This window comes from Symsagittifera roscoffensis, chromosome 5 (genome assembly GCF_963678635.1).
Source record: "Symsagittifera roscoffensis chromosome 5, txSymRosc1.1, whole genome shotgun sequence".
NCBI lineage: Eukaryota > Metazoa > Xenacoelomorpha > Acoela > Convolutidae > Symsagittifera > Symsagittifera roscoffensis.
The window spans coordinates 57,442,194-57,454,857 of NC_087066.1; the positions used below are offsets into that span (position 1 = coordinate 57,442,194).

The 12,664-nt window shown below is 36.8% G+C and overlaps 2 protein-coding genes across 2 annotated transcripts in view; both read right to left on the reverse strand.

Moving 5' to 3' along the window:
• LOC134846357 (autophagy-related protein 2 homolog A-like) overlaps positions 1 to 9,297 on the reverse strand; it is a 30,676-nt gene extending 21,379 nt beyond the window's left edge. Inside the window, exons 1-3 of the mRNA XM_063863675.1 lie at positions 8,016 to 9,297; positions 2,609 to 2,980; positions 713 to 2,328 (exon numbers count right to left, since the gene is read on the reverse strand). Of these exons, the coding sequence (XP_063719745.1) occupies positions 713 to 2,328; positions 2,609 to 2,980; positions 8,016 to 9,147 (3,120 nt within the window). The 5' untranslated portion in view covers positions 9,148 to 9,297. The remainder of the gene's footprint in view (positions 1 to 712; positions 2,329 to 2,608; positions 2,981 to 8,015) is intronic.
• The window catches only part of LOC134846922 (putative leucine-rich repeat-containing protein DDB_G0290503), a 325,348-nt gene that overhangs the window by 258,399 nt on the left and 54,285 nt on the right, over positions 1 to 12,664 (reverse strand). The gene's annotated exons all lie outside the window — the stretch shown is intronic.

Consider the following 12,664-nt stretch of genomic DNA (forward strand, 5'->3'; position numbering starts at 1 on the left):
ACCTAGGGCTCGGCTAAAGCTGGCGGCACCTATTTGTTATTTTTTGAATATATTATACTGATGCGGGACGAAATTCGTGTTTTCAAAAATTGGACTTTGCCACAAATTTATAACAAAGCCAACAGAAGATTGGAAAAGTGTAGAAGAACAAGGAAACCGAAGCACAGTTGATTGAAAACTTTTCATATTTAGTGTCAAAGAAAAAAAATATATCAAATTATAGCGCTTTGATTTTCAAGAGAATTTTTCTTTATTGTCACTTCTTCCTTAAAATAATTCAGCGTAAGAAAACTGGAATTATTTATTCCGCTGGTAATCTAAATATCAAAATCTATTTTCGAATCTGGAAATAGATCATGTTTTCTCGCGCCATTTCGCTATCGTAAATGGAGAACGCAATTTGCCAGCCTTTTAGCAAATAAACTCAAAAAATTCATATGTACCTAAGTGCATATATATGTATGATGCACTTCTGTAGTTTTTAGAGATTTTCTTTAAAATTTGAAATTTTCTTTAAAAAACAAATAAAAAATCATCAAGTTCTATATAAAGGAAAATAACTTCGTTCTTTTACACTTAATAAGAAAAACCAGTTATGGTTTAAAAATCCTTTGCCCTAGGATCATGACTTAAGGTAAATAATATTTCTCTTTTCATAGCCTTTTTTGCTTCATTACTTTCAGAAAATTGGAATAATAATACCATTGCTTACCATTTTATTCACATCTGACAGTGCCAGCTTCACGGTACCAAACTTCACTTGGAGAGACAGCCAGTTCTGGACTGCCTTTCTGCTATCGCTGTCCTCCATAGTCGAAGTATCAAATCCATCATCACTTCCATTTCCACCTTCCTCGTCATTTTGATCCCAGTTTCCATACGCGCTCCTGATTCCCGATTTGCACATGGAGAAATGTTGCTTGCTTCTAGAAACAGCCGCAGCTTGACTCGATAAGCCTAAACCTACTTTGTCGTTTCCCGATTGGGACAGGCCAGAGCGGTCTTTCTGTGAGAATAGTGGCTCCCAGAGCAACAAGTCATTCGAGAACCTGTTGTAAATCAGGTCGAAAACTGCCTTATTAGGAATGAACAGAGACACAAGAGGCAACGAGATCTTCAGCACCAGTCGAGAATCTGCAAGACAATCCTCGGCAAAGTCTCTCAGTTCTTTATGGGTTCCACATTTCACTACAGGCTGAGAATTATGAATAATAACTTTCGAACTAAACGGAGACTTTTTGCTTCTAGAGTTGCTGGAAAAATCACAGGGGAAAGAATCATACATTGATGCCGTATTCATATCGAAAGTGTTAGCTGATTCTAGTTCACCGTGGAAAGGGTAGAGTTTGAAGGAAACGTACGGTTTACTTCTTTGGTCTGATCCAATGCGACATAACTTCAAACTTACTAGATTAGATACAAGAAACATCTCAATGCAATTCGTTTCAAGACACACTGACAAATCTTCGTCAACTTTTGTGAAATCAAATTTGAGAGACATTGCTGTAAAATTAAAAAGAAAAGCTTCGTTTCGAATAATACGCTGAGTTGACACTAACAGTTTCGTTTCTTCGTCAAAAATTGGAATCGGGATATAAAACGTGAGCTCCAATTCTGAGCATCTGAGTTCAAAGCAACAACTTGTTTCCGGTGATTGATTTTGCGAAGACATCAACTCTTGTTCCGGGTCTAGCACAAACGCCTCGTGATGTGCAAAAGAGTCACTATCTGGATTTTTGCTACACTCAAAAAACTCAATCAATCTATCCAGTAACGTCAAATCCAGATTCAAAACTGTCGGCATTAAGTCCAAAAGAACAGCCACTCGTTTCTTTGCGTCTGAGGATTCTCGCTTTGAATCATTAGACCAAGATATTTCTACTTTCATATTCGGTTGTGCCAGAATTCCATTGGGGGAGAACTGCTTCTGATTAGCGAATGTTAAAATAGTCGATTCCTGTCTGCCAGTTGGCGTATTCAGACATTCCGTGAGTTCGAAGAAAGCGAATGTTAGCAGAGCGTTTGACTTCGCGCTTGTTTTTGATTGGTTTAAAATGAGCCGCGCATTAACAGGGCAAGCCAGGAGTGTTATATGGTTTAAATTACATGCGGATTGGATCAGTTTTTTCTGTTCATACACGTCTTTGGGTCCAAAACCTGTCATGAAATTAGTGACTTGGTGGAACTTTTCGTAGAATGATTTCGAAAGTGTGTCGAAGTCCTCGTTTGTTGCCTCCAGTAGAACTAAGGAGAATCCGTTTAGGCGGATGTTGACTAACGTGGGCTCCGTGTCCGAATCTCCGTCTCGTCGTTTGCGTTGATCATTCACTACAAGAAAAACGTTAAAAAAACTACAAATCTAGCTTCAATCATAATATTGAGATAGTTATTGATTTCTCTTTTAACTAGAAAATAAAAGCCGACATTTTAAAGCCGACAACACAGCCAATCCGCAGATTGCTTTTCTCGTCAAAATCTAAATAGTCGCCAACTATTTAAAAAAAAAACATAGTGGTAAAGTTGCACATAATCAACGTAGCGCAGTAAAAGATAGATTTCGGTGGCTTTTTAAATTATCTTGTCTAAGAAGTCGACAGTCTCCACTTACCATGTGTCGTGGCCGTAGTAGTTGTACCCGATATCATCGACGACGTCATCGAATTATGCTCTGAGTTATCATCGTAAATAGAGTAGAAATCCTCATCATTGTAGACAGCACTCGCATTATTCACTCCAGGTGGACCGCCCATACTATCCATGCACCTATTATTCAGACCCTGTCGGCACAATGACTCATTTGCTCGCATTGAAGGTCGCCCTCGTTCTCCGAGCTCATTGGCCAATCCTATTTTGGAGAACTTTTGGTGTAGGCTGATATCGTTTTCAAACTGGCACGTTGCAAACATCAGCCCAGATTTATCAGTCATACCCGTAGATGGTCCCGATTGAAGGCCAGGGGGTACGTGCACTGTATTCGGTGCTGCAATCAGTGATCTTTTTCATCATTAATGCAAGAGCTGATATAAATAATCCGGAGAAAACGAAAAAACACTTGCTTAGATTTCAGCAGATTTAATATGGTGCAACTTTTTTGCTAAATTCGGAGCAAAAAAAAACAATCCTAAAACTGATCACTTTTGGCTTGCGGTTCAATTGCTGACAAAACTATGTCAAAAAGAGCCTCTTATGTTTGCAAAGAGGCAAAGCAACCTTTCGAAACAAGCCAAAAACGTTCGGAAGTAGCTTAGAAAGGAGTCATAAAAGAGAAACTGAAAATAGTAACGAGTTTTGAAAAACAAATGACCTCTACAAATCCAATGACCTCCAAGCTATCCAGCAGACTGCCTTACACAATTGTGCCACGGTCGCTCCTAGAAACCAAAGACAAGCGAGAATGCTGAAGACGCACAGAAACTACTATTTTGAAATTTATAATTTGGAATGTAATTAAATCAAGGCAACCATACTAACTTTGCATAAACTGAACTCGAATGTTTAAAGCCAAATTATAAATAAATTATGCAATTTAAAAATTTCGTAAACCTTATTGAGTTGAAAATTTTATGAAATTAAGTTTTCAATTTCTACTGTTGTATGAAACGAAAGTATCACACCTTGTAGTATCAGCTGCGCATGAGTAAAAAAGGATATAATCTTCTCAAATGTGTTCAAAAAAATTCATTTTCGCTTGATAGCCGAAAAATGTCATTTACAGTGCTGCTTCTAACTATCCGGACAAAATCAATAAACCTTGATATTTAATACGCGTTTTTCTCAAATTGGGTTGATTTCAGACCAAAAAAATTGATTTGACTAATCTGGATTAAAATTTTAACAGAATTAACATGGTGAAATTTGTTTTGCAAAAACCGGGCCCAAAAAATTACCTCAAAAGCGATCATTTTTGGTTTTGTTTTGTCAATCAAAAATTACTCCAAACCTATTTGATCATTTACTGACATAATTATATCATTACTACATGAAATATTTTTCTATTTAAAAACAATTTTGAAACAAAGGCGAAGCAGAGCTTCGCACCATTTGCGATACAAAAATTGTAAGTCGAAAAAAAAAGTTTTCAAAAATCAGATCACAAAATTGTTGAAAAAATATTTTTTCAAATTATATAAGCAACAAAAGTGGCCTACCTCCAACTTAATTTTAAAACCTGCCTGCTATTTATCGCAAACTTCAGAAGACACGAAATCAAACCATTGGTAAACTGCATTGAAAGAACCAAAAACAACCAACTCTGATAACCTTTTAAATACGTAACCGAGAGACATAAATACCCAACACATTATTCAATTTTTCAGAAGCCTAGACAGATTAGATTAAAAACACAACAAATGTGGCCTGAAAAAGATTCTGCTCAGTGCCGTTAAAAACAATAACGGCTGAAAAGCAATGAGAACATATTTTCAATTGTTGTATTTTCAAGCAGAAAAACAATAAAAATTCGAAAATACATACTCTCAATTACCCACACCAAAAAAATATGATAACAACAGTTGATTGAACAAACAAAAGCACTAAAACACTGAAATTATTGTGCAAACTGAAAACAAAAAAAAACTATAAAAATGTTTTGAACATTTTAATTTTTTTTTTCATTTTTAAAGTTTTCAAGGTTTAGATTTGCCCAAAACATTTTATAAGACTTCAACCTTTTTTTTAAATAAAATCCAACAAAAAGTAATTGAAAAAAATCATTCGGAAAATGAGCCGACGGAATAAAAGCCGACACTCAAGTGCCGAAAAAAATACTGAAAAATTTTAGCACAAAAAAATACTTTTTAATGAACTCATGACAAGCACACAAGGCATATACATAACATGAACATACTGCAATTACCGTCCCAGGCGTATTCGTTGCCTCGAGAACGAGTGTGCCGGATAAGTAAAAAAAATCATGAATTTATTTGGCGCTGAAGCTAAATTTACCATTTCTAATTTTTATCATTCTGTGAACAAAGTTGTTTACGGAGAAAAAAAAAGTCCCTTGATTATCGCAAGGGTAATAATTTGCGCAAATTTTCGTATATTTTTGGTTTAGATAAGATTCTAACTTCGATATAATTTGAAATTAAACCGGTAGTTTTCGCGTAACAATTGATTGACTAAAAGCGTGTAAAATGATCCGCTTCTGGGACCGAATTCATCGAAATATATTGCACCATATTTATTCTAAAATTATACGCAAGTTGTGTCTTCAAAATTTGGGGTATTTTCTGTTACGCTGCCAAATTTACAAAAACGCTCAATGCGCTAACATGTTTCGCCATTGAGCTTCTAGTTTACTTCGCATTTGTTAATTTCATCCAATCAGAATCAAGCATTATAATCCATTCTTCAGCATAGCAAAACAATGAATTTTGGTCCGTATAACAGAAAAAGCGTTTCAAAATTGAGTTCTATTCAATTTGTCCGGATAATTCAAATCAGCACTGGAGTTTGAAACGCAAAATCAGACAAGGATAGCACAGAATGATCCCACCACACTGGTTTAAAAACTTTTTTTTTAATTTCTAGAAAGGGCGACTGATTTAGTTAAAATAACTGCAGGAATGAGAGTTAAAAATTGCTAAACTAACGTGAAATTGTAGAGGTGGTCAGCCTCTCAATTTTCGTCTTATTAGACCATTTTATTCTCGCCACTGAGACAATCTTTTAATTTTTTGGAATCCGAATTAAGACCAAGAGATACTACTTTTAGATGATAGAACATTTGACACCCTGTGAGCTTTCCTTGCGGAACTTAAAATAGGCAAAAAAATAATTAACTAGTAAAACGTAACATACTAGAAAAACGTAATATAAGCTTTAGACCCATTGAAACTACAAAGACCAAACAGCTGATAGCTGGCTGCAATCACTAATTGGAAGGAATTATTTATTTTGGTGTGTTTTGTTTATTATTTTTTCAACGCAGCAGTGCCAAAAGTTCAAAGTGAACTTGAAAAAAGATATTTTTCTTTGAAAAAGAAGTGTTTTCGTTACTCATTTCGACAACTTAACTCAAAGACCCTGTAGTCAATTAAAGCCATTACTAAGTCTTAAGTAATGGCTTTAATTAGGTCCTAAGCTTACTTTCAGTTACTTTCCCAATTAAGTCCTAAGCTTACTTTCAGTCTCTTTATCCGCCACGATCAACAATAGCACAAATGCTAAAATAAGTGGCGCCGGAACCTTATGCGCTACTTGCAAAGCAGCCAATTCTTCTTTCTAATTTTGTTTTATGAGGGGTCGTAACTCTCGCACGTTTTGACTTAAAGTAGCAAAAAAAATGTTCGCCTATTTGAAACACTTGAGAATAGAGCTGTTATTTTCTACTTGAAGGAAAAGTGAATTTGTTTGGAATGACCGTCAATGGATAATTTAGAAGCCCCCATTTTATTTAGCTAAGATGTCGTTTCAGTTCATTAGTTTGTAAAAATTGTTACTGAATATTCGAAAGTGCTTCGAAGAAAATGAACGTTAAAAATGCACCAAGATCAAGATTCGAGCCACTAGCCTGCTTTATTTGAGTCAAACGCTGAACAACCTGAACAAATAGCTTGCTGGCTGTAAAGTGTTTGACTCAAATAAATCAGGTCAGCACGAAATTTTATGAGTCACCATTGACAATTCGAGGAGTTTCATTTGACAACCAACTGAACTTTCATGAACTTAGCAATAAGACCCAAGAAAAACCATATTCTAAAAAACTTGCTGGCACAAAAACTTAAAATCATAGAGCCGATTATCATATTGTCAACCAGAAAGCTTTCAAACAAAATCAAGCCCGACATTGAACACTTGTTTATCGAAAACCAGGACAGCTTCTCTATATCAGGAGTAAAAACAACTTCACACATGAGAAGTACAGAAGTTTCTTACCGAAATATCTAAGCTACTTGGCACAATACCACCACGATTATCAGCAAACGAAAGTGAACTCAACCGGAAAACCAGATGTACACTCTTAAAACTTAGATCCGGGTACTCAACTCGTCAAAAACATTATTATCACAGACTGAATAACACTGTACCCTTCGTCTGCCCAAGTTACACAGGACTAGATACCACCGATTATATCTTCAATTGCCGGATACACCCTACCTCCCTTACGAGAGCTTAACGGGACTTTTTCTCGGTTCTCCCTACTAACTAAAATCTGCCCGCGTAAACCAGGCATAGAAATTCACTCAATTTTCCGCACGCCTAAAAACCTGACCCCTAGAACGGGCATGTTTTCACCACATCAAACCTTCCTCTTGAGCGTGCTTAACAGAGAGGCGGTGTTGACACCAGTACTAAGACACTATCAGAGGAATAGGTGGTTCCCCTGCTAGGTCCGTTTTGCCGCTAGATACCATATGGGAACTGCAGGGACAAGACGGACGCCAAATGTAAACGAAAACTCCTTAATGTTAGAAACTGAAAATTAGCCAATCAAAATCGAACAATCAAAAACCGGAAAGCGCAATAAAAGTAAAACTTAGCCAACAGACATTTGAAAAAGGTCAATGAACCCAAGTGAACAGAAAAAATGAATGGCTTTAAAGCTCTTTGAGCTTCCAGACTAAATTATGATTGACACTATTTTTATGAAATTAATCAAAATTGACAAAGCTGGATCGACAAAAATTGTTGAAGAACTGAAACAAAACTATGGAAAACAAAAGCTTCGAAATTTTACACATTCTTCTGGATTTATAATATATTTGAGATAAGCATGTCAAGAAACACATCACCTTCAAAATCATTTATCGAGCGGTAGCTAAGCCGACAGTACTTGTGTAGACGCCACTTAAGCCCAAAACGAAATTGCCACGAAATATTTTTGTTGGCGTAGAAAAAAAACTATTTTTCAATAAAGCTTATCAGGCAAAATGCAAAGGAAAAAAACTTAATACCAGTGCTTTACAATAAAAAACGTTTAAGAAAAAACGCAGGAAAAACTGTTGACCATGTTTCAATTTGCAATAAAACAGTAGGAAAAATAATGGAAAACAGTTCAAAATGTTCTTTACCTGATGAGTTAATGAAGCCGTCCAGGACATCTATTATTACTTTGATGTGCTTAGGTTGAGTGAACAGAGACAGAGACCCGAGAAGACACTCCACGCTCAATTTTGCCCCCGAGGCATGCGGGTTCTGTTTCATTTTCACTTTCGTTTCCACTTTGCCCAAAAACTCCCCAATTTTAACTGGAGCAGCTAAATTTCCCCCATTTGCATCTCTACCCATTGCAGAATGCAGTTCTTCTGTGGTTAGAACTTCCGTCATCACTTTGTTGATATTGCACGCGTTTGGAACATGATTTATGGACATGCCTTCTATTTTGAAGACCTTAGTGCTGAAGTTCGACGTGAAAAACTGAGTGGTGTCTTCACTTTCACTTGCAGTCGTGTTTTCATTTTCATCCACGAGACTTTCATCATCACCGACCGAATCATCAAAAAAATCAATTCTACCAATTTCAATTTCGATCGAATCTGAATAGGGATCCGATGGTTCGAACCTGATTTTGGTATTGACAAGTGATATTCGAACTTTCAGAAGCACGGTTTCAATAGCCTGTGCGAAAAACTCGAGCGCCTCTCCTTGCTGTTGCTGTGGTCTATTTCCAGTTGGGTTTGAAGAGTTCACGTTTGATGCATGTTGTTCTTGGTTGTCAAAATTAGCCGCAATATCTTCAACATTCAAGCACTTCTTAGCGAGATGAAAGCTGGTAGTCATAAGTGTGTTGAAGTAGGATTCAGTTAGAAAAGTCGAATCTGACGACGCTGACTGGCCTTTTATGGCTATAGTCAGGGAATGGATCTCGACTTTGGACGCGTTCTGGAATATATTAGACCACGGAATGCTCACAGTTATAGTCGCTATATCTCCACTAACTAGTTCAACAGGAATGCCTTGGCTTTCCAATACGTCGTTCACACTGTAGATATCTATCGGGACGTTATGCAGGGATCCGGTTCCGTTATAGAGATCTATTGTCAGCTGGTCCAGTGTCAGGTGGTCTTTTAAGAATCGGCCCAAATAGTGATGCAGAATGAACCTGCAGGCTCGTTTCTTGAAAGTATCCACGTAGGGGAGGTAGCTGCTCCAGGTTGAGCTGAAGCCTCGTTTGCCACCCCCCGAAGGAAACTTGGGAAGCATTGTTAAGATGTCCCCGCTTTATTTTGCTTCCTTTTGATTCGCTTAAAATGTAATAATCAATATTCAAGGCATATATTTTGTACAAATATATACAATATCGAAGCGCAAACTAGGTGACGTTTGCTTCTTCTCAGTCTCGCTCACATTATCGCTCTAAAAAAACACACACATGAATTGCGTGATTCGCTCCATAGAAATCAGCCCTTCACAGAAACCAACGAAAGCAATTTTCCCATTTATTCTATCTTCATTTAGAACTTGCCTCAGCAGAACTTATTTATTTGCAAACTTATATAAAGAGGCGAAGAAAAAACGTCAAAACTATCTATATATCTACCGAAACTTTCCATCTTTTGTTTTGAACGAACAAAATTTAAAAACCATCTACATCTACTTGAACTTTGCAAAGTTTGTTTTGAATGAAAATAAGTAAAAAAAAAAAACAAGAAACACAACCAGCGATAAAATTGAAGTAAAATTGGTAAGTACGCTGACAGTACTTGGGCAGACATCCGTCGGGTATAAAATTTTGTATCTCCCGCAGTTTTGAGCTTTCAAGCTCCCCATCCCGATTCAAATACAAGCAAAAATTTATCTATTTCTACCCTTCAATCGACCTAATATAAAGCAACTGACCCGATATGATACCAAATAAGGCGCTTCCGACCAGTTGAACTAACCAGCATTATAGACACTTCTGCCCCAACTGCTACCGCTAGCAGTTTCTACTTGAAGATGTTTACGCAATTTCTTTTCCAAGCTCAATACCGATCACAGCCTCTGCTTACTGAATATCAACGGCATCGAAGTAGAGCACCTATGCTGGCCCTTTCTGTTTAATCAAAAAGATCCACGTTACCGCTTTGCAAGAAACGAGACTTAATTGCAACAGCAAAACGCCCTTCTGACGAATATAAAATATCATCCGAGTAGACCGGGAAAAGGCAGTTTCTATGCAATTGCCAAAATTTTTCTTACAAAACCACTAAAAAACTCTCTGCTACCAATGTAATCCCAGGACCAATGAACTTCTTCGAACTTATAATCCACGTTATCTGATGCGAAAGGACTCATACTTCGTAACGCCAACACTCACAACAACCAAATTTGAGAGATGATAGAGGAGTTTAAATAGCAGACGAAATAACCATTAATAACATCCCTCTCTACGCGTCATACAAACTTGCATACTTACTCATAATAAGGATCATCTTTTCAAATCACCCTTGCTTCAAAGACTAAACCTAACCTGCTTTTCGACAACCCAGGTCACGCTAAGTTCGGACAACCCACTCATCTTTATCTCTATTAACTACATACAACCCTTCCATGGTACCTGCCGTAAACAAAAGCTTTATAAACTTTAACAAAGCAGACTGGGATATTTATTATGGTGTCCCACTCTTGAACCCTACATTATTTAACCCCCTAATTTTACACCTCCTACTTTATAACCCCGTAACAAGATAACCCCTCAACAATTTAACCCCTTTCAACTTCGATAATTTGTTTCAAATTAAGTCCTTTTACAAACATAGTAGTATTCGAATTAAATGTCCTAATTGGGACCAAATAAGCCATTCTTAATTCACTTGATGCCTCTAGCATCTGAAATTAAATTGCATTTCGCTTAGTTAAAAAAATAATCCCTCAATCACGCGTTCAAAAAAGATAAACTACAGTGTTAATTGAAGGCAACTAAATATTTTTAAAAATTTTACATCAAATCATACTGCCTTACACTTGAACGATTGTTATGAGCTATAATATTTCAAGCGTGCTTCCATTTTACTTCATCTTAACACAAACAAAAATTAGTGGTATCAGGCTACCACTACGAACTTGTTCTCAAGTTTATTATCTTAAACGTAAGAACAAAACCACAACAAAACCACTACGAACTGGAATTGCTCAAAATACCGAACTCATAAATGCCGGGCAACAAAAATTAGATGGCAAAAAATTTATTGAATTGAGAGGTGAGCATAATCATGACATTGCTACGGGAACACCTGATGCTCGACTAGTTTTGAAAAATATCAGATTTGAAAGGATCTGAAAGTGTAATACCCCGACCGCCGCCACAGCAATACAGCCACTCAATTAGCCCTGCCAACTGAAGAAAACTTAGTTCGAGCTGCACAACGCAGGGGCAAGCAACGAGGAACAAGTTCTACCAATCTCTCCCCCCCCCCTACCCCCAGCAACCTGAAAGTTCATGCACTATTAATTTTGGACCTAATTACATAAAAAGTCTCGTGCCGAATCGAGAAATCCTATTCCCCCTTCACTATGGAACACTATGGATTTGCAGCAACATCCGGTTTGGCCAAAACAACAAATGCAGTCGAGGGCTGCCATTATGGCATACAGTCATGTTTCAGTGGTTCACTTCCCAGTATATGGAAAGTAATAGCAAACTTGCAAAAAGACACCTCCGTTCAAAAACTATTTTAAAAAGCCTCGAGCGGGCACCCATGTACAAACAACAATACCGAGTCTTAAGCGAAAAGTCAGAATATTATGCAACTTTACGAAAAAAAACACTGATTTGCTTTTCTTTTGCGCTGTGGCGAACTTAAGCTATATATTTGTTCATTTTTTAAAACATTTTTTAATGAAAAATTGGGTTGTCAATTTTTTTGAGAAAAGACGTCTCCTTGCAGACAAAAAAACGCAGTTTTGTCCCGCATTTGAAAAATTCTATCTCCAGCAATTTAATCCCGGAAAGATCGCTCCTTTGGCGCGACGCCAGGTTGGGACTAGGGGCTGTCAAACCCTTTAGACATTGCTTTGTATTCCGACAATTAGAAGAAAAAAAAAGACTTTTGAAAAATTTTTAGATGGATGGAAAAATTAGATAAGTTTTCATTATAAATGATCGGCATTTGACAAAAACTCGGATTCGATCAAGTTTTTACGCAACCAGTTTCCACTACATATTTCAATTGAATTCAGCCAATTAGTCTATTATTAGCAAGAATATTTGCAAGATCAATGGCAATTTTGGAAAAATCTAATCATTTTCGGTTATTAATTTGAATCATGTTGGTCGGATTAGTTCTCAAGTTCATATAAAAGTTATCACTGTCGGCCAGGTCATTTCTGTTCAAATCTAAACCGCATTTAGCAGTTCATATGTTAATTCGTTTTGTTTCGCAAAAGTTTTCGAAATTACAGATCTGATGTTTACCGATGCTATCGTTCTGAATTCCTTTCAATTAACTTTCACTTTGATTCTAACAATTGGTATTAAAAAGGGGTTCAATTGTAGTGGGACTATCTAATTCCAGGGTTATATCAGATGGTTTTAAAAAGGGGGTTAAAAACGCGGGATGATAAGCTTGGGAACCATTCGAAGTATATTCGATGCTTTTTTACTAGGAAAACACTCCTGATCTTTACAAATGTGAGAGAGTGTTCAAAAACTATATCCACTAGGATCGACGCAAATGTACAAAACTCACTGCCTAGATGATATACATCACTGACTTCTATCTGCAAAACACAATCCTAG